General features: G+C 44.5%; 1 protein-coding gene across 5 annotated transcripts in view; it reads right to left on the bottom strand.

Annotated features, from left to right (window-relative positions):
• STAT3 (signal transducer and activator of transcription 3) overlaps positions 1-21,022 on the bottom strand; it is a 1,961,792-nt gene that overhangs the window by 1,004,195 nt on the left and 936,575 nt on the right. For all 5 annotated transcript variants that reach the window (XM_044054713.1, XM_044054714.1, XM_044054715.1 and 2 more), the window contains exon 11: positions 16,611-16,670. In XM_044054713.1, the coding sequence (XP_043910648.1) occupies positions 16,611-16,670 (60 nt within the window). The remainder of the gene's footprint in view (positions 1-16,610; positions 16,671-21,022) is intronic.

The raw sequence follows: 21,022 nt of genomic DNA, 5'->3' as shown, positions 1-21,022 counted from the left end.
TCCGATGCCGGACCTAGACTTTGTAATTCGGCCGACCGAGGACCCGCCTGACGGCAGGATAACCCATCTGTTATGACTGCAGCTGTATGCACGATGAACATCGAATGCAGTGGCTTATCTACTTTGAAATAGTCTGCTTTGAAATAGCCTTTCCCTCTGATCCTGCAACAAACGTCACTAGTAACTGCTCAGTTTTTCTTGGAGCTTTAGTCCTGCTCAGGTAGAATCTTAGTTGTCTGTTTACATCCAAGGAATGCAGAATCCGCTCCCCCTTGTTCTGCGGATTTGGATAAAAAGTTGGCAGATGAATAGTTTTGTTAAGAGCCACACTGGAAACCACCTTAGGCATAAATGAAGGATGGGTCCTGAGGGACACCCTGTCTGGGTAAAATATGATAAAAGGCTCCACAGCCATGACGGCCTGTAGCTCTGAGACCCTTTTTGCTGAAGTAATTGCCAGGAGCAGAGCTGTTTTCCATGATAAGAACTTTAGATCTGCAGTAGCAGCTGGTTCAAATGGAGCTTTTCCAACACATAATTGAGGTCCCATGCAGGAATTGGTGATCTTCTGGGAGGCCTTAAATTTTTGGCCCCTCTAACATAATGCTTTAATAAAAGATGAGAAAAGATTGGTGGCTCTGTGTTGTAATGAGCCGAGATGGCAGTGGCATGGATTTTTTTTGATGAAAAAGATAGGCCTTTGTCAAGCATCTCTGTCAAGTATCGTAAAAATCTGAGCAATATCTGGGTCTGCTGTGTCAGTTCCTTGTGCTTGGTTCCAAGCACAGAATCTCATCCATTGATCAGCATAAGATTTTCTAGTACTAGAAGGCTTCCAAAATTACATCCATCACAGCTTTACTGAGAGGTGTTGTTTGAATAACTACATGATCAGCCATGTTGCCAGGTTCAGTGTTTGGAGCTGACTGTGCAGGATCTGATTTTTTGCTGGGACAGTAAGTGAGGTATTTGAGGCAAGTACCAAGCTGGGAATTGAGACATGTTCCTTAGGATTGGGTACCAGTATTGGCAGGGCCAGTCTGGGGCAATTAGTATCATCTTTGGTTTCTCTTGTCTGACTTTTAGTAGGACCCTGGGAAGAAGAGGCAGAGGAGGAAAGGCGTAAACTGAGGTTTTTCCAACTGAAGGATAGGGCGTCCACTTTCCAGGCTTGTCTGTGATAAGTCCTTGTGCAGAATTTTTCCAGTTGATAATTCCGAGGAGAGGCAAATAGGTCTATGTCAGGGCTCCCCCATTTCTTTGTTATCATGCTGAAGACTTGTGGATCTAGTTTCCACTCGTGAAGGTCCATAAGGTTTCTGCTTAAATCATCTGCCAGAGTATTTTGCTTTCCTGGCAGGAATTGAGCTTGAAGATGTACTTGGTAAGTTAAGGCTGTGTCCCACAGTGCCATGGCTAGTCTGCAAAGGGGGTATAAGTGCGTGCCCCCCTGCTTGTTTATATGTCACATAACCGTGGTGTTGTCCGTCTTTATCAGTAGTTGTCCTGGATGAAGCAAGTCCTTGAAGGCTGTCAGGGCATTTTGACAGCTAACATCTCTCTTTGGTTGATATGCAGATGCATTTGTTTTGGGGTCCATATGCCCTGAATGCATCTTCCCACCAGGTGGGCCCTCCATGCATAATCTGATGCGTCTGTTGTTGAGGTCTGGCTGGCAGGGGGTAGAGAGAAATCCTGTCCCATGTTCTGGTGACATGCCTTTGCCCACCAAAGAAACTCCTGTTGTAGGCAGGGAATGAGAGGAATCATTGTTTCCAGACTGTGACAATGTTGACTCCATAAACTTTTTAGATACCACTGTAGTTTCCTCATATGCAGTCTTGCATATGGAATCAGTAGAATGCAGGATTGCCATGAATCCCAAAGCCTGCAGAGTTTGTCTTGCAGATAAATGGGTTTTTATTGCCATCAGTTTGAAGTAAGTAGTCAGTCGCCTTTGTTTGTCTGGCGTGAGGAAAGCCATCTGGGCAGTTGTATTCAAGCTTGCACCTAGGAATGTTATCTTTTGAGAGGGTACTAGTTGTGATTTCTTTTCATTTATTGTGTACCCTAGGCATGTTAGAAGCCTTTTCACAAACGCCAGATGCTGAAGAAGAATGTCCTTGTCCTCTGCTTGAATGAGACAGTTGTCCAAGTAAGGATATATTTGTATACTTCTTTGTCTGCAAAATGCAATTACTGGTGCCAGGCACTTTGTAAAGACCCTGGGTGCAGTAGATAAGCCAAAGGACAGTGCAGAGAATTGGTAATGCATAAAGCCAGCCTTGAAACGGAGGTATCTTCTGCACGATTCCCCTTATTGGGATATGCAGGTATGCCTCTTTTAAGTCCAATATCACCAGCCAAGCGTTCTTGCCCAGCATGGGCAGAAGCTGCTGCAAAGTTAGCATTTTGAATTTTGGAATGTCCAGGTATGTGTTCAAAATTGATAAATCCAGTATTGGGCACCAGGCCTTGTCTTTTCTGGGTATCAAGAACAGTCTTGAATAAAAACCTTGTCCTTTTTCCTGTTCTGGTACTGGCTGAATAGCCCCCATATCCATGAGGGACGTAACCTGTTTCTGTGCCTCTGCCCATTGATTTTTTGGCAGATCTGGTCAACCGTTTGCAACTGGCAGAGTGTGGAAGTGGAATCTGTATCCCTGAGATACTATGTTTAACACCCACTTGTCCTGGGTTATTAATTACCAATTTTGAGCATAAAGTGCTAATTATCCCCCTAATGGTGGTGCCAAAAGATAAGTGCTTGGTGATGGCAGAGGGAAGTCCATTGAGACTGTTTAAAGTAGGGTTGCGCTTTATTTCCTCCAGATTTGGAGGTAGAAGCACCCCATTGCTTTGACCTGTAAGAATCCTGTGACTGGTATCTAGAACCTTTAGGGCACCTGGATTTGCCCCATTGAGCTCTGTCGGACACAGGAAAGGACCAGTTTTTTGTAGGCCAGTGTCTACTGAATCTTGATGGCTGTACTTGTAAGAAGTCTTTTACAGTTTGCATAGACTTAGCTTTGTCTTCCATTTTCTATAAAACCTCTTCTGCCTTAATACCAAACAGACTATCATGCTGTAAAGGTGCATCCAGCAATTTAGCTTCAACATGATCAGGCAAATTTTGCTCTTTTAGCCAGGCATGCCTCCTAATCACAGATCCAGTAACTGCGGCCCTGAAGGAGGCCTCTAAGGAATCAAAACCACATTGCAAAGTCTGCTTTCCAACTTGTTCTGCTGCATGCAATAATTCCTGCAATTCTTTATTTTCTGCACATTCAGAAATCAACATCATTTTCTGTTTCAGTAATCCCATAACATGTTGTTGACACTTGAGCATATGAAACTGGCAGTTTAAGGCCCTAAATGCTAAGGTTGCAGACGTATAAACCTTCTTTCCCCATCTATCCAGTGCCCCTGAATCTCTGTCAGAGGGGGTAGGATTTTTTGCTGTTGAGGCCTTAACACCTTTTGGACCCTGTGAAATAGTTTCAGGGTCAGCAGCAGAGTTTCTAAGTAAATATTTGTGTGAGTCAGGAACCCTGTAATATCTGTCTGGCTTGCTAGGAGCCAGAGGTAAGGGGTGTGGAGTCAAGCTTGACTCCGAAAACACATCATCCACAATGTCTAAAACAGGAGGTATGGCTAAAGGCGTATGCTGAGGGAGAAGGAAATCCCTGAGCCTCTTTTTTGATTCTGAGAAATCTTGACTCTCCCAGTAAAAATGCTCCCTCAAAGTATGCAAGGTTTCTCCAAAGGAATAATCTTCAGGAGGAGATGCAGATGGGATAGAATCCTCTGCATCAGAATCCTCATAGGGTGGTATAGATAATTCCTGATCAGAAGAAATAGAAACCTGATCTGAAGATTCATAATCAGTGTCTTGCCTAGGCCTCTTATCAGGAGGGGGTTGGGAACCCCTGATCAAGGTAATTAGGTCTTCAGCCATTCTGATCATCTGTTTTTTGGGCATAGAGGCCTGTGCACATGGCTCATGCGTCATTTTTTTAGCTTTAGAAGTTGCTTTTGTCTTTGATTTTGAAGCTGGCGTTGGTTTTATATAAAAATGTTGTGGCCTGAATACACCCTCAAAAGCCTGCTCATCGGCTCCATACCCATCCGAGGGAGAGACATCCGTGGGTACAATACTTTGAGAATCTCACAGCGTGCCGGACTCCACATGGGTCTCGGTAGGGGCCTGCGACTCGAAAGTAGCAGGTGTCAGGGGCTGCGAAAGCACCTCACTGAGTACCGGCAAACCGGCGACTGCCTTAGGAGAAGCTTTGTCGTCGGTTTTGGACCTTGACAGTCTGCCTCTGTCCTTTTCTTTGCGTTTTTTGTGTACTCCAGTAGTCAGATTGCTAACAGATGACATTTCATGATAGTTAAATCTGTTTCTAAAATATTTTCAGGCAACGATATACCGACGCTTAATAGTGCGTTGGTTAAATCTAGCACAAAACCGACAGCTAGGCAAGTTATGATCAGGGCCTAGGCAAGGAGTACAGTATAAATGGAAATCCTTATGAGGTATTTGCTTCTCACAAGTAATGCAATTAATAACTTTTTCTGACATTGGTATGGAGCAAGAAAAAAGTTTCCCCAACAGGGTACTTAGCTTTAGTGAAAACTTCGGTTCTGAAACTCGAATTCAAAAATTTCAGGAGTCGGCTGACCGGCACTTGTGAACTGCTTCTGCTTCGGGCACCGCGCGGCAAGGAAGACTAAAGAAAATGGCGTCGGCTGCTTGTTTTATACCCCTGATGACCCGACGTAATAGAAGAGGAGACAACAACAGACGCAGGACCCAAGACTTTGGAATTCAGGCCGACTGCGGGCAATCTGCCAGCAGATAACCCAAATGTAATGACTGCAACAGTGAAACACAAAGAACATCAGAGCTTCACCTGGTGATTTACTGGCATTGTGAGTGGATATTATGGCTTTGTTTGTTTAGCATAGGCTTCTGGGGGTAGGAAGAGTTGAGGAACACTTTTTAAGCTGGGACACGTGAGGTTTATGTACAAGATTGTGGACAACTTGCTGTGAGTAGATGAGGTGATGAGGTAGTTCGAGCCAACTGAGTTTTTACAGGGCAGGGCAGGGCAGTGCAGTGATGGTCCCTGTAAGAGTGGTTGCAGGCTCAGTTCCCACATCCATGACTTCTAAACATACATCAACTCAGAAGCTACTCTAACTGAAAGAAAAAGGAATAGTACATTAGTTTCTTTAATTTGAGTTGGGGCAACCTCAGAGTTAGTATATATAACAATCAAAAGGTGTTGAGGCTTGCCCCCATGTTAGGTAGTGCGGGGGGGGGGGCAACTTCTTGTGCAAAAACAATGATTATTCATGTTATGTTCTTTAATTTTACCACATTAAGTAAATTAGTGAGACAGTCTTGTCAGGTAGTCAAGAAGCAGATTATTAGTGGTACTTTAAAATACGTCCAAACAAAAAGGCAAATACCTCCAGTCAACAAGCAGTATGTTGCTTTTTCTTTTTTGGTCTAAGTAATCTTCTCAATGGCTCCTATTTCTGCATCCAAATGACACATTCATTCCTCCATGACAGCTCTCTGGCCTATTCATTCACAAGTACAGGTGACAGTCAGGTCTCACCAAATAAAAGGTTATGTATTACCATAACTTGGCATCTCTGTTGTCTTCCTTCATTCCTCCTCATGACAGGGTCTTGGATCTGACCTTCGGATCCGTTTCGGCCACATTCCACAGACTTGGATCTGACTCTCAAGCTCTTCCCTCTTACACATAATGCCCTACATCCACCTAAATACCTCAGATCGAGTTTAGATTGAAGGTATAGCATTATCTTGACACTTTTATTTCTAGTACTAATAATGGATTTAAATCTCGCATCTATAGGAAAAACACATTTTCTAAAAATTATATGGAGTATTCTAGTAATCACCCATATAAAACTAAGAAGAGTATATTTAAGGGCCAGTGTATACGTGCTGCAAGGATGACATCTACATTTAGTGAAATGATTGAGGAGATAGAATTCATCCATGGATTATTTAGGACTAGAGGATATCCTAAGGAACTCTTGAAGGAGACGAAAACCTATGTAATTAGTGAATGGGGGAAAAAATTCATACCTGTATTAGGCAAACCATTATTATTAAATAAGATTATTGTTAGTGAAGATGAAGTCAAATACAATAGAGCATGTATTTTGGAATACACCCCTCAAGCCAAACAAATAAGAGAAATATTATGCAAATATTGGAACATTCTTACTGTGGACAAAGAACTTAAAGATATAGTAGGTGAGAACCCTCTGTTTGTATATAAAATGGGAACTAACGTGAAATTGATTTTAGAGAGGAGCTCCGTATTAAGGCCTACTAGTCAGCGGAGAAAGGGAACCAGGAAATATGGCAGTAGTGGTCAATGTTATGCCATATTAGAAAGAGAATATATTATATTGGAGAATATTAAGACTAAAGTAAGTTTCCATAATGGTAATTGTAACACTAAAAATGTTATATATATGGCTAAATGTATTGCTTGCCCAAGTTTCTATACTGGAAAAACAGAAAGAATGTTAAAAAAAAGAATTTATGATCACTTGTATGCGATCAGAAAAAATGATAGTACTAACGCACTTTCCAGACAAGTAGCTACATATGGGAACAGTCATGCCATTTTGGAACAAATTAGAATGGCAAACAGAGGAGTCAATAATAAAGCCTTCCTAGGAGAAAAGGAAGTGAGATGGCAAATTTTAACTGATGTTTCAACCACACCTGGTTTAAACAACTATATTACTATTAAGCCTATGTTACAGAGGTTTATACAGACAAAGACGAATTTTACCCTCATTCAATCAGACTATAGGCACATTACGGCATTAATTGGTTATATTTTTATGAAATACATTAGATTGTATTCAAATTTATTATATTAGTTATAGTAATGAATGTTTGGAATTTTCAATACTTATATTATGGTTATGAATTAGTCAACTAATCTGTTATTTCATTATTATATGTATTTTTATGGTATATGAATGGGGTATTGAGTAAAAAAGCACACATATTTAGGCAAATAACGTTATACAGGAAGCTACGACAGTAGATATCGAGTTATAAAAGCCTTAAAATGAGGCTATAGTTATTTAGCTCTGTATGAGTATTTTATGAAATGTATGAAGGGTTTTTATGCAGTTATTGAGTTATTTTTTAATTTTCAGTATACATAAATAGATTAGATATGTAATAACTATAGAATTTTAAATAACTTATTTTTAACAAATGCATTCTGTATGTTCCAACTGTCAGCAAGTGTATACATATTAGACTTGTGACATATGGTACTGTTTTTGTAAGTTTTCATCTAGTATGTCCCTTTAAGTTAGGAATATGTGTTTGGCGCCAAAAAACAAATAAATTTGCTTACTGATAATTGTTTAATTGATTCTGATGAAGTCCACATTGTAGTGGATGAAAGCGCTAGATCCGTTTTCCTTTTGGATATTGTGTTATTTTAAGTACAATAAACTGGTGGTATTATTGCTGATTGGAATGAGCTTCATCCTTCAGTATCCTGTTAATAGTGTTTACAATTTGTATTACATTGTCAGTGGTTTTTAAACACTATTTTTCTAGTTATTTTCAGATCGAGTTTACGGATTTCGTACATCCATCACCATACAGCAAGGAATGGCAGAAGAGGCTCAGATAGGAGACCTAGGAGTCCCTTCATAATCCAGGTTCCTCTAGAACAAATGAGGCAGGGGGGTGGTTGGATGGGAAAGTGAGGTGGAATGAAGGAAGACAACACAGATGCCAAGTTATGGTAAGACATAACATTTTAATCTGATGTTGTCTTCTTTATTCCTCCTCACGATAGGGTCAATGTCCCCAGATACATAGATCCCGTGTGGCCCTTGTGGAAGGATATTTCGGAATACCATCGAGCCAAAGGAGGCCCTGCACCTAGAAATGATATCCAACTTGTAGTGCGACACAAAGGTATGACTGTTAGACCATGTCACTGCCGCTCAAATATCATCAATGGAGGTTCTAGAATAGAAAGCCGAAGAAGTAGCCATCACTCTGGTGGAATGTGCCCTGAGAAGTATAGGTAATTTCAATCCTTTGGATGACTAAATGTACAAAATGCAGCCAGATATCAACTTAGCCAAACTAATTTTAGACATCACTTGCACAACTCTATTAGATGAGAAAGCTACAAAGAGCTGATCAGACTTCTGTGTTGTTTTGTCCTGTGCAGGTAAAAACAGAGTTGTCTATGAATGTCTAGAAGATGAAGAACATACTCCCCTTTAGTACAGAAATTTGGAAAGAACACTGGTAACTGGATGGATTGATTGATATTGTTCTCGACTGGTGTGTAAAGTCGCTGTCTTTACAAAAAACTATGTAAGGAGGCTTGGTGGATAAAGCTTCTAGTTCAGCAATCCTCTTAGTGGAAGTTACAGCCACCAAAAGGACGGTCTTCCATGACAAAAACTTCATGTCACAACTTGCTGCTGGTTCCAAGGGTCCCTGGGTCAAAGCCTGCAACACAAGAGTGAGGTCCCAAGGAGGGGATGGGTCCTTGATTGGAGGCCTTAATAAGAAAACACCTTTCATGAAGGATTTGCATAGCCTAAAAGTGAACAGAGAACGTGACTGATTTGCAGCATGAAAATTGGAAATAGCAGCTAATTGAAGCTTGATAGTCAAGAAGCTAGCACCTTCCTCGAATAGGGTACCAAGAAACAACAAAACATCAGAAACTGGTGCTGAGAAAAGGTCAGTGTTTCTGCTCATTACCCAAACAAATCTCTTCCACTTACTGGTGTAGACTTTTTTGGTGGAACCCTTCTGCGAGGCTAGAAGAATTTTTTGGACCAGGGAATTAAGCCTGGACTGTCTCACTAAAAACCAAGTAGTCAGTTTGAGGGCACGAATATTCGAATGCTGCATCCCTGACGGGTGAGAAAGGGGATCCTGACTTGGCTTCAGTATCCAAGGAGGACATTTCAGAGGTGACCACAGGAAAGGGAATCACACCTGACGAGGCCAGAAAGGGGGCAATGAGGATGACTGAGCTCTTCAGCCTGCTTGCCTTCTGAAGGAACTTCAGGATGAGCGGAAGAGGACGGTAAGCATACAGGAGACCTGGGGGCCAATCGTGGACTAGTGCATCTATACGGGACTCCCCCGGAGGAGGTAACAGAGTGAAGAACTTGTTGCATTTGCTGTTGAGGGGAGAGGCAAAGAGGTCACAGCAAGGTTGACCCCAACAGCTGAAGATCATGTCTGCCACTGATGGACTGAGGGACCACTTGTGTGGAACCAGTAGCAATCTGCAGACTTTGTCCACTAAACCGTTGGTTTTCCCCAGATATGCATTGCAACTACAAGGCGGTCTAAAGATATCAACCACTCTCACACCCTCATGGCCTCCCTGCACAAGTAAGAACAGGTTCCTCCTTGTTTGTTGCTGTACCAGACAACAGGCATGTTACCTGTGTGTACTGCAATAGTCCCTAAGGGGAGATCATCCTGAAAGGCTTGCAACATTAGGAGGACTGCTCTCATCTCTAGGACACTAATATGCAACATGGTCTCGGTAGGGGACCATGTGTCTTGGACCATCTACCCATTGTAGTGCCCCCTCCCACACAAACTGGGAAGTGTCAGTTGTCATGGTGGCTAAAGGGGGGTTGCTTAAAACTAGAATGAGATTGCTGACTGTATCCACCAGCTGAGGTGAAGTTTGCAAATGGGAGTCAACCTGATGTGAAGGGACAGCGGCTGAAACAGGATGGACCATTGTGTCGCTAATGTCCACTGTTGAACCCGGATGAAGAACCTGGCTAGTGGAACTAACAGAATAGCTGCTGACATGGATCCTAGGGCTTGTAATACCAATCGAGCAGCAGAGGCCTGTTGGGCTAACAATTCCTGCACCTGATTTTTCAGAGAGGTTACTCGGTGCAAAGGAAGAGAATCTATCTGATCCCTTGTGTTGAACGGTGCACCTATAAATTCTAGGTTCTGTACCGGAGACAGGTTGGAATTGCTCAAGTTTATGGTGATGCTCAGAGAATGTGATAACTGGGTTAAGTAATCCCCGACTTGGATTAGCTGATGCCTCATGGGAGCGGTAAAAGGAGCCAATAGTCTAAGTATGGAAACACCTGGAATCCTCTCAGCTACAAGTGAGCCGCTACCACTGCCATGCATTTGCTGAACACCCAAGGTGGCTGTGGTGAGCTCAAAGGGCAGTGATCTGAACTGTAATAATTGGCTCGCAGCCAGAAGTGCAGATATCTTTTGGACCGCCTGTCTATTTTGATGTGATAGTACAAGTCCTTGAGATCTATCAAGTGCATCCAGTTGTCCTTGTGCAACACTGGCAGAATGGACTGAACTGTAACCATTCAAAACCTCAACTTCTTTACATATCCGTTCAACTTGCTTAGATCCAGGATGGGTCTCGTGTCCCCTGTCTTTTTCAGCACCAAAAAGAAGCAGGAGTAGGTTCTAAATCCTTTTTGTTCAGCTGGGACCTCTTGGATGACTCTTTTTTGCAACAGTTGTTGAATTTCCTGTGCTGCCTGCTCCCTTTGACTGGGTGGCACGTCGGGAAGGCTTTTAGAGTTTGGGGGAAGAAGAGAAAAGGGAATGTAATAGCCTCTGGATATTATGCTTAGCACCTAATGGTTTTGAGTCAACTGGGTCCAAGCTTCTGGGTGCAAAGCTAGTCATGCCCCCAGCCACTTCCAGAGATGGACAGTTAGGCAGCACTTCAGGGCCACTGGTAGGGCTTATTGAGAAGGGATTCCCTACAACCCTGGTTCTGTGGACCCCCTCTGCCTCTATGGTGGCATCTACTATCAAACCCTCCCCCTCTGCATCTAGAGAAGGGTTCCCCATGCGGGTTCTGTAATCTTCCAGCTTCTATGCTAGTTCCTGGAGAAGGACCTCTGGGGGGAGGTAGAAAATTTGATTCCAACAGCAGAAAGGGTCTTTTCTTCCTTTCTGCTGCGGGTGAGTATACCTCCAACAGATGGCCCGAAAAGACAGGAGCCATCTTAAAGGGCATACACAAAGGATGCCCTAAAGAGCTCCACAAAATCACACAGCCTCATCCAGGCATGCCTATTTAGGGAAAGTCCTGAACTGGCTGCTCATGAGGTACCCTCAGTGGTATGGGAGATGAACCTCATTGATGAGCTGGAGACAAACGTGGGAGAAATTTTCATAAGTTCCTCCGCAGACATGGACTCAGAGAAAAGCTGACAGTTCCTCAATCAGATCTCTCTGAAGCAGGTAAAATGAGCCAGGTAGTTCAATGACCTTAGCCCAAAGGTGGCCGACTTGTAAACCCACTTCCCAATCCTGTTCAATGCTCTGGACTCCTCATTAGGCAGATGGACATTAGCAGTTTCTTCTGCCAGCTCTTTCTTAGTGGCTGCTGCCACCATGATGGCATCGACTACTGGACTCTTACTCCAATGTTTCCTATCTACAGGGGGTACCAGAAACCTATCGGGTTGCTTTGTTATGGGTTCAATGGTGTCTGGTTTCGTCCATGCCCAGCGGGACACTAAATCAACCATGGCATCCATCTTGGGGATCACCCAGGAAGTAGATGGGCCTGTCCCAAACACCTCCAAGGAAACTGACTCCTCAGAGGAAGGAGGCTGGGTAGATCACCCACCTTTCAGTTTCAGGATCTCTAATACGTCTCCAAAGAAGATGTCTTCTGGTGGGGATCGGGGGGATCCTTCCACCTCATTGAAGTCAGTGTCCTTGGTTAAAGATTCCAGTGGGGAGTCAACGTGCCTCCTTTTGCATGGGACTTCCTAAGCTGGATACTCTTGGGAAGTGCTGGAAGAAGGGGTTCCCCTCCTGACCAGGGAGTTCTTGGAGGCTGCTCGGGACAGGAAGACTCATGGAAGGACAAATGGGATCAAGGCCTAAATCTGACGGACGTACAAGGGTGGACTGAGGGACATGTGTCGTCAGATCTCCAACTTGGGAGAAAACCCTCTCCACTAATTGAAAGGCCGAAGGATCGGGAGAAATCCTTTCTGTCTTCCCCAAAGCCAAAACCGCCAAGGGAAAGCACCCAGGACTCACTCCAGATCTGTGACCTCCAGACAGGATCGGACCTGAACTGTCGAATGCCGAGGCTCCTATGGGAAGGGATGACTCTGAGAAGGATGGAGCTGACCCAAGTCCCACAGACCCAGCACTGACAACGGCTCCAAGACCCACTCTGCTCTGACAGAACTTGGAACAAGGCTAATCACGGGAATCCTCAACATCGAGGAAGGGAGTTTCCCCCTGCACCGAGCCCAGCACACATGGTAATCCCAAACCCTGTGATCCCGAAACCAAAGATCAGATCGGAGAAGGAGTTCTGATGGTATGGCCTGGATAGCTCATGGATCCAACAGGGGACGGAGCTGAGACTAGCCCATATGGATCTCCGCCTTGAGGAATTTGATTATCTTGTCCATATCCACCTTGGATCAGCTTCTGAGGATTTGGATGAAGCCAACAAGGGAGGTCGGGAATGTTTTGATCTGGGAGAAAGAGCCGTAGACCTTGTCGAAGCCCTCAGATCCTGAGGAACTGGCTCTGACATAGGAGCCGATGAAGGTGGAGAAGAAATGGTAATGACATCCTCTGGACCCAAAGAAGATGATGGATCCAAAGTGGGAAGCAATTTCTTCAAGTCTCAGGAAGTTGGATCCGAAGATTTCTTTGATTTCCTAGTCTCAATCTCAAGAGAGTCCCTCGGGGAAACTGGGAGAGACCTCTTGTTTGCCTCTTTGGTAGTAGCCACTGAGGAAAAAGACGAGGCCAAAGAAGGGGTCTCAGGCTCCGCAGCCGAGGAGGGAAGAAGGTCCCTAAGTATCAATTTGTTTCTTCAGTCTGCTAACACATGTGGATTAAATGAAGCACAAACCAAAGAATCCACTCTTAAATGGTCATCCCCAAGCAATATATGCACTCCTTCTGGCAATCCTGGTTGGGGATTTTATTCCCACAAAAAGTGTAGTGCTTGAAATCCAGTGAAGGCTTGTCAGCCATGACCAGAAGACTACCAAAAACAAACTGTCAAACCTAGCTGATGTAACAGAAACAAAGTTACTGACACAGACTACTAAAACTACAGGTAAGTTTTTACATTTAGAGAAAAATGCAGTTAATGATAAAAGGATAGAACTAGCTAAAAAAAAAAATATTTTTTTATATACAGGAAAAGGATCTCTCACTCAACTGCACACAAAGACAGAGAAGAAATAAAGGAGGGAAGACTTGCAGTACAATCTAAGATGTGTTTACAAAAAGATCCTGAAGGAAATTATTCCTACAGCTTGAGAGCACGAGACCCACCGTCTGCATGCTGAAGTGGCAAACAAGATCAGAGGTATTTCGGTGGCTGTAGGGCATTTTGGGTAAGAGGGAGGAACTTGAAAGTCAGATCCAAGTCTGTGGAATGTGGCCAAGCCAGATCCAAAGGTCAGATAAGAGACCCTATCATGAGGAAGAATGAAGAAGACAACATCAGATATATCCTATTCCCACCTCCTTGGCAGCCAGAAAGCTCAGCTACAGTTACCTCAGGAGATGCATGCTTGTTTCTGTACACACATAGCCTACCAACCAAGTGGAACAACACTTCCAGCGCAGAGCAAACTATGCTCTTCATGCTCAGCAATCACCAATGCAGTGAGCTATGCTACCTCCCTTCCCTGGATGGGGAAAGTCTGCATTGGTTGCACACTCCCATCCCCCGGCTGGTCCCTCAATCACCTGTGCTGTTAGTTAAACACAGGCTGTCTTGAGTGTAATCTTGGGTTTATTCCTCATAAGATCAGATACCAATGGTCTGTTGCTTTGATAATGGGGAGAGAGACAGGCAAACCATAAGAGCTGCATAAATCTCACCCTTTCTGCTGCTAGCAAACCACAAAATCTGGTTGCCTGAGGAATGGTGAAAAACATAACCAAACTAAAAAAACCACTAAAAATAGACTTCGCACTTCCAATTTAAATTTAATGGGTGGTAAATTAAAACCAAATGCTTTCATCTTTGCAATTTCCACAAACTTTACAGGGAACTGCTTTTGGGTTAATCAAGGCTATACATCCCTCCTTGAGGATTACCGCATCTTTACACACTGAAAATATACACCTCCCAATTTATTAAAAGACACAGCTTCTACAGTCTTGATTATTGTCACAACGTGCTGGCCTGAAGGGGCAGGAACTCCAATGTTCTGTGGCTTCAGCACTTAAAAAATAAAGCTGAAAAGCGGCACAAATATTTATGCATCTAAAAATAACTCGGCCAGTAATAAGCACCACATGCAACTACAGCACATCCTGAATTTCCAAGTTAAGGGGGAGAAACCCAAGTGGTAGAGGGTTGAGACCCCAAAGCCTTCAGGAACACAGATTCCTCATCAGAAGGGGATTTGGAGGGCGAGCCGCCTCTCTGCTTCAATATCTCCAGGATATCTGAAAAAGAGGTATCTTCAGAAGAAGACTTGGGGGACCCCTCTGACTCCTCGAGGTCGGTGTACAATGTGAGAGACTCATCCGGGGAGTCAAGGTGTTTCCTCTTACACAATCTCTTTCTGGCGGGCTCCTCAGGCAAAAACTCTGGGAAGACGTCAGAAAGTTGGGAACCACTCATGGAGGTATCCTGAGGCTTAGGGTCTCCGCTTCCCATGGATAGAGTGTGATCCGAAACAGACACCGGTGCTGGAGGGGGCAGAGTATTGGTGCCATAGGATGCAGCTGACGACCTGGCCAGCGCACTCCACATAACCTCGAAGGCTGATCACCCCGGCTCCGAAGGCCGACTGCCTGTAGAGGAAACAGTAGTAGTACTCGGCACGGAGGAGATGAGGTCCGAAGCAGATGTTGGGTCCAAGCTCACTCGAGCCGAAGCACCGAGAAGAAGGCTTGGAACGGATCAAGATCGATCCGATCCCTCCCCCTCGGGTCCAACCGGAGAACCATGGACCCTCGACCCCGTGGACGAAGCCGATGGGGTCGGAGTGGAAATCAGAACCAAGAGGCCAGGCGAGGCTACTGGAACTGACCTAACGGTCCCCGACGGAACTGACAGGAAGGCGTACCCGGTCCAATAACTGGAGACCAGACCCAAAACAAAATATCCATGACCGGCTTTGAAAGGCTGGGAGCCGATACGGACTTAGTCAAGAGACTACCTTCTGTTGGCACTGAGGGCAATGGAACCGAAGAAGGAGAAGCTGTTCTAGCAACTTTCTCTGGTGGCTTCGAAGGAACAGATGGAGCCAGAGAGTGCTTCTTAGAAGTCTTTTTGTCCTTTTTAGCTGAAGAGGATAATGCACTGGAAGACTTGGCCAAGTCTTCCTCGAAGGAGTGTTTAAGCAGTCCTTTCAAAATGAGCTTGTTCTTCCTCTCCTGTAGCACATGGGGATTGAAGGAATGACAAAACAAGCAGCAGGACTCTTGGAGGTGAATAGCCCCCCAAGCAGTACACACACAGAGTGCCCATCAGTTAAAGATATTTTATTGTTGCATTCAACACACTTTTTAAAGCCCAAAGGCCTGCGTTCCTTAGAATCCTTAGACATGCTGAAAGGAACAAAACAATATGTACACACACTAGACTCAACTAACCCCGCACAAGAAGAGCCTCTAACTAAGACAGCCTAGAAATCGGCTGGAAAAAAAACAGGGAGGACTAGGTCCTCTAACTTAAACGGGCCTAGCCCGGGGAAATAAAGGCAGGATAGCACCACTAGCCAGACACAACAACACTAAGCACTAACAGAATGGAGCACCAAACCAAAGACTACACAGAAACAATGGGGAGGACTAGGTCCTATAACTTAAACGGGCCTAGCCTGTGGGGAAAGGAAACGAACAGGATACCAAAATGGCCAACGACAAGGCCACAAAAAACAGCCAGAGAAACAAAACAAAGGCAGTAACACACCACTATCACACACACAGAGCTATGAAAATAGCTTTTTTGAACAACAAGTCAAGAGTTTATAAAATTTTTTTTTAAACAATATACTTAGCCACAGCCAAAAGTGAGACCACGTCTGAGCGTAACGAGCGGCAAAAGAGATCTGGGAAATAGATCTGTTGCGTGATGGGATACCTCTTAGCCACGAGCCAATTGAAGACTTCGAGCTAGAGTATGGCTGAGTCGGAGCTGAGGCTTGGCTCCGAACCCACGGGTAAGAATGAAGGCGAGATTGGACTACATAACATACCCTATTCTGGAGAAGAAACTCAAAACAGCAACTGGACCAAGGAAATGACAAACATCATCATTTATACCTATGTTGAACTCCTTTCCTATCTGCACAGAAATGACTGACCATTAAAGAACATGTTGATTAACTGATATCTATCATGTCTATCAAATGCAGGGACTGCATGCTCCCTATTGGGAACAGCAAACCACAGGTAGTCTATGAGCAGAAGCACATTTTTGGTTAGGTTAGGAAGATGAGATACAAGGTAAAGCAAAAATAGGGCAACTGTAGCTAGAACGAAAGGAAAAAATTAAAGTATATTAAGTTATACATACTTGTCAATGCAAACCTTGATTTTAAGCTGGTAATTTAGTTCTGGAAACTTGACAAGTAACCTAGAAAGAAAAGAAAAAAAACAGTACATGTATGCATGTGTCACTATACAAAACATTCTAACTGAATTATGCAAAATATTATCAGCTAAGAAAAAAAGAGTAAACGTAACTAAGAAGTCAAATTACACAATACATTCAACATAAATGATAAGCATATACTCACCATATAAGCTGCTGTGTGAGAAAGTGCTTTGGAAAGTGAAGAAAAGTTGTGTAAAATCTTACCATAACCATAGATGTCCTTCTCTTCCATGTTGCAGTATTCAGTACATATGGGTTTACTCTTCTTGCTATCCAAACGCCCGGCCAGAATACAAAAGATTTCAGTCACTGTATGGTGCATCTGACATGGCTAGCAGAACGTGGGCCATAAAGGTGACATCTGCATGCACCAGCTCTCAAAAGTGTAAGCCCCAGTTGGAACCAGTCCTAGCAAGGGTAATGCCAACTCTATGCCATCCATAAAGGGAAATGCTGCATAACAGGAGGGTTAGGTGGGTGGGAAGGAATACTGCAACATGGTAGAGAAGGACATCTATGGTTATGGTAAGATTTTACACAACTTTTCTGTGTCTTTCTATTCACATGTTGCAGTATTCAGTGCATATGGGTGAGTGCCAAAGCTCACTGTGAAGGGGGAGGTGGCCTAGAAGAGTTCTCCATGAATCCATGGAGGATAGCCCTGGCAAAACCAGCTCTGGCCCTAGAAATGTGGTCTAACTTGTAATGTTTGGTGAAGGTGTGCACCAAAGACCAACTGGCTGCTTCCAGTATAGTGGAGGTATCCAACCCCCTGAAGAAGCCCCCTAAGGAGGCCATTGCCCTGGTGGAGTGTGCTTTGACAGTACCTTGCAGGGATTTCCCATGGTGTTTGCAGCAAAAGGTAATACCTTTGGAAATCCATGCTGAACTTGTTTGTTTAGATACTGCCTTCCCTAGGGCCCTGGGGTGGAAAGAGACAAACAGTTGATCAGCCTGTCTGATGGACTTGGTTTTGTGCAGATAAAATCTGAGTTGTCTGTGCACATCCATGGAAAGGAGTACTCTATCATTGTCTCCCTGTGGGATAGGAAGAAGGTTGGTAAGTGGATGGCTTGATTTAGGGAAAAGTCATTCACCACCTTGGGCATGAAGGAGGGGATAGTTCTAAGAGTAAACCTGCCAGTGAGGAATACTAGGAAGGGTGGAATAGCCATGAAGGCTTGCAATTCCAACATTCTCCTGGCTGAGGTTAAGGTCACGAGGAGGACAGTCTTCCATTTGCAATGTTTTAGGGAAGCTTTATCCACTGGCTGAAATGGCGGAAGTGTGAGCTTCTCTAAAACACAGTTGAGGTCCCATGGAAGGGGAGAGGGTTTCCTGGGTGGTCTGAGATGAAGGACCCCTTTAAGGAATAACTTATCTGGCAGTCTGGAAGCTAGGGGGGATCCAGGGGAAGACGTGCTGAAATGGCAGACAAGTGAGCTTTAATGGATGTGAAAGCTAACCCTGTCTTGTAATAGTTCACACAGGTAAGACAGTACTAGAGGGGTCTCGCTTTTCAGTGGGTCCAACTGCCTTTTGAGACACCATATCAAAAATCGCTTCTACTCTGATAGGGAAGATTCTCTGGTATTTGGTTTCCTGGCCTCCTGCAGGCCAGTGAGCATGTCCTCACTGTAAAGGTGTCTGAAAGGGATAAGAATCCTATCACCCACAGGGTGAGGTGCAGAGACTGCCACTGTCGGTGCATTTGGGATCCCTTGTGCTGTGTGAGAAGGTCCACTCTTGAGGGGTAACTCATGGTGATTGCCCTTGGATAGCCGTAAGAGGAGAGAGAACCAATGCTGTCTTGGTCAATAGGGAGTCACCACCAAGAGTTTTGGTCTGTCCTGCTGGATCTTCAGCAAGACCTTCTGAACAAGGGGAATGCACAGAGAAACATCTGCTTCCAGGAGATTGAGATGGCATCTGTTGCCATAGCCTGAGGTTCTGGAAGTCTCATGCAGAAGGAAGGAAGATGTCTGTTGATGGAGGAGGCAAATGGGTCTATTTGAGGTGTACCCCACCGGAGGACCATGTCCAGGAAGACATTCCTGTAAAGCATCCATTCGTGTGTGTTCATCACGTATCTGCTGAGGCAGTCTGCCTGAGAATTCTGTTGTGAAGGTATGTAAACCGCCTGTAAGGTTAATCCATGGGAGGTGGCCAGTTCCCACACCAGGAGAGCTAGTCTGCAAAGCAAATAAGATTTGGTCCCCCCTGCTTGTTGAGATACCACATCACTGTGGTATTGTCTGTAAAAAGTTTTAGTAGTCCTTCTAGATTGGTTTGGAAGGCTCGTAGGACCAATAATATTGCCCTCATCTCTTGGATACTAATGTGTTCTTTCCTGTGTGGCTCTGGTCACACCCCTTGCACTTTCAGGTGCCCCACAGTTGCTCCCCAGCCCAAATCTGGGGCATCTGTGTACATGAACTATTTGGGATGAGGTGGTTGGAGGGGAAGACTCGGGTTGCGGTTCACCTGCTTCAACCACCAATGAATTTCTTGTCTAAGGCAGGGCAGGAGGGGTACCCGGTACTCGAGGGTGTGGCAGTGCTGGGTCCAAACTGACCTGAAGTACCACTGCAATTTCCTCATATGGAGTCCGGCTAATGGTAACATAGGGATAGTGGATACCATGCAGCTTAGGAGCCTGAAGTACTGCCTTGCGGTTAATTCTGTGGTCTAGAAGACCAGAAGCAGGTGTTGTGTCAAGATTTCCACCTTTTAGGAGGGAGGAGGTAGGCTTTCATGACGTCTGTACAAATCCTGCACCCCAAGAAGACAATGTCTTGAGTATGCTCCAGGTGAGATTTTGGGAAACTGATCTGAAATCCCAGGGACTTGTAGGAGAGTAATGGCAACTTGTAAGTGTTACTGGAGGGCCTGTTTGCATTAGTCTACCTGAATGAGCAGGTCATCCAGGTAAGGAAATATCTGGATTCCTTTCGTCCTGCAGAAGGCAATAACTGGAGCCAGACATTTGGTGAAGACTCTGGGTGCAGTGGAAAGCCGGGCAAGGCAGAGAATTGAAAGTGAGAGGAGCTCACAGAGAACCTTGGATATTTCCTGAAACTGGGCTTTATAGGGATGTAAAAGTAGGCATCCTCGATATCTAAGTTGGCCATGAACCCTTGAGGGAGTAGGAGCGGAAAGAGAGTTAAGTAAGGTCAGCATCCTGAAAGTTGGTATCTGAAGGAAGAGGTTGAGTAGTGAGAGGTCCAGAATTGGCCTCCAGGGACCGTCTTTTCTTGGAACCAGGAAAATCCTGGAATAAAAGCCTCTTCCTTCTGCAGACAGTGGAACTGCTTGAATGGTGCCTTGAGCCATCAGGTTGTCTAGTACTGGCTGCAATAGGGGGAGTTGTTCTATTGGGGGCTGTGGGATATTCCTTCTCTTTGGAGGCATGAGCCAGGTCATAAAATACCAGTTTTCTATTATAGAAAGAAGCCATTTGTCTGAATAGACAAGTCTCCACACTTGGAGACAGTGAGAGACACGCACAGAAAGAGGGATAGAGGGAGAAGGTGAGGTTCTAAGGTTGTTAGGTAGTCAGACACTACCTACCCTGTCTTGAAAGGGCAGCCTCTGGCTAGTAGATGGGGAGGCTCTGGTAGGAGTGGGTTACTTTCAGGAGGTTTTCCTAGGCCTTGTGGAAGCAACATGGTGAGAGTGCTTTCTGATAAATTGTATTTTTGCTGGGTAATTCCTCTGGAATTTTGGAATAGGAGAAACCAGTAGGTGTTTTAAATCCTGCATCTCTTTCCCCTTTTGTTGTAATGACTTGAATAAGTCAGGCACTTTTGTTCCAAACAGGGCTGTACTGTCCCAAGGGGGCATCAACCAGCTTGGCTCTAAAGTCATCTGGTAGAGGTTGGAGGCGTAGCCAAAAATACCTCCTCAAGGCAGATGCTGCTGACCAGGCTGAGGCCTCAGCAGCATCACAACTGCACTTTATAGAGTCCGTGGTAACCTGAGAAGTAAGAGCAACTAGGGAAGATGGTGAAGCATTGGCAGCAAAATCAGGGGAGTCAGACAATTCCTCTGAGGTCTTCTCCAAAAGGGATAAGGCATATTTAGCCATGTAGTAATTAGTAGTTCTGAAAGCCAGAGTAGCAGAAGCATATATTTTCTTACCCAAATATTCCATAGTTTTGCTGTCCTTGTCAGCAGGGAGGAGGGTGGTAAAAGGCAATAGATTTGAAGCCTTATCAGTGGAAATGGAAATTGTGGCAGGATCTTTAGCAGGACACTTAATTAGAAACTTAGCAGTCTCAGGGACTAAAAAACCTGTCAGGTCTTCGCGGAGCAGGGGGCTGTGAGTCCGG

The sequence above is a fragment of the Protopterus annectens genome, chromosome 13.part0 (genome assembly GCF_019279795.1).
Source record: "Protopterus annectens isolate FY-2018-M chromosome 13.part0, PAN1.0, whole genome shotgun sequence".
Lineage (NCBI taxonomy): Eukaryota > Metazoa > Chordata > Ceratodontiformes > Protopteridae > Protopterus > Protopterus annectens.
Note: the sequence above shows the minus strand (reverse complement) of the source record. Positions and strands in the feature narration are given on the sequence as shown.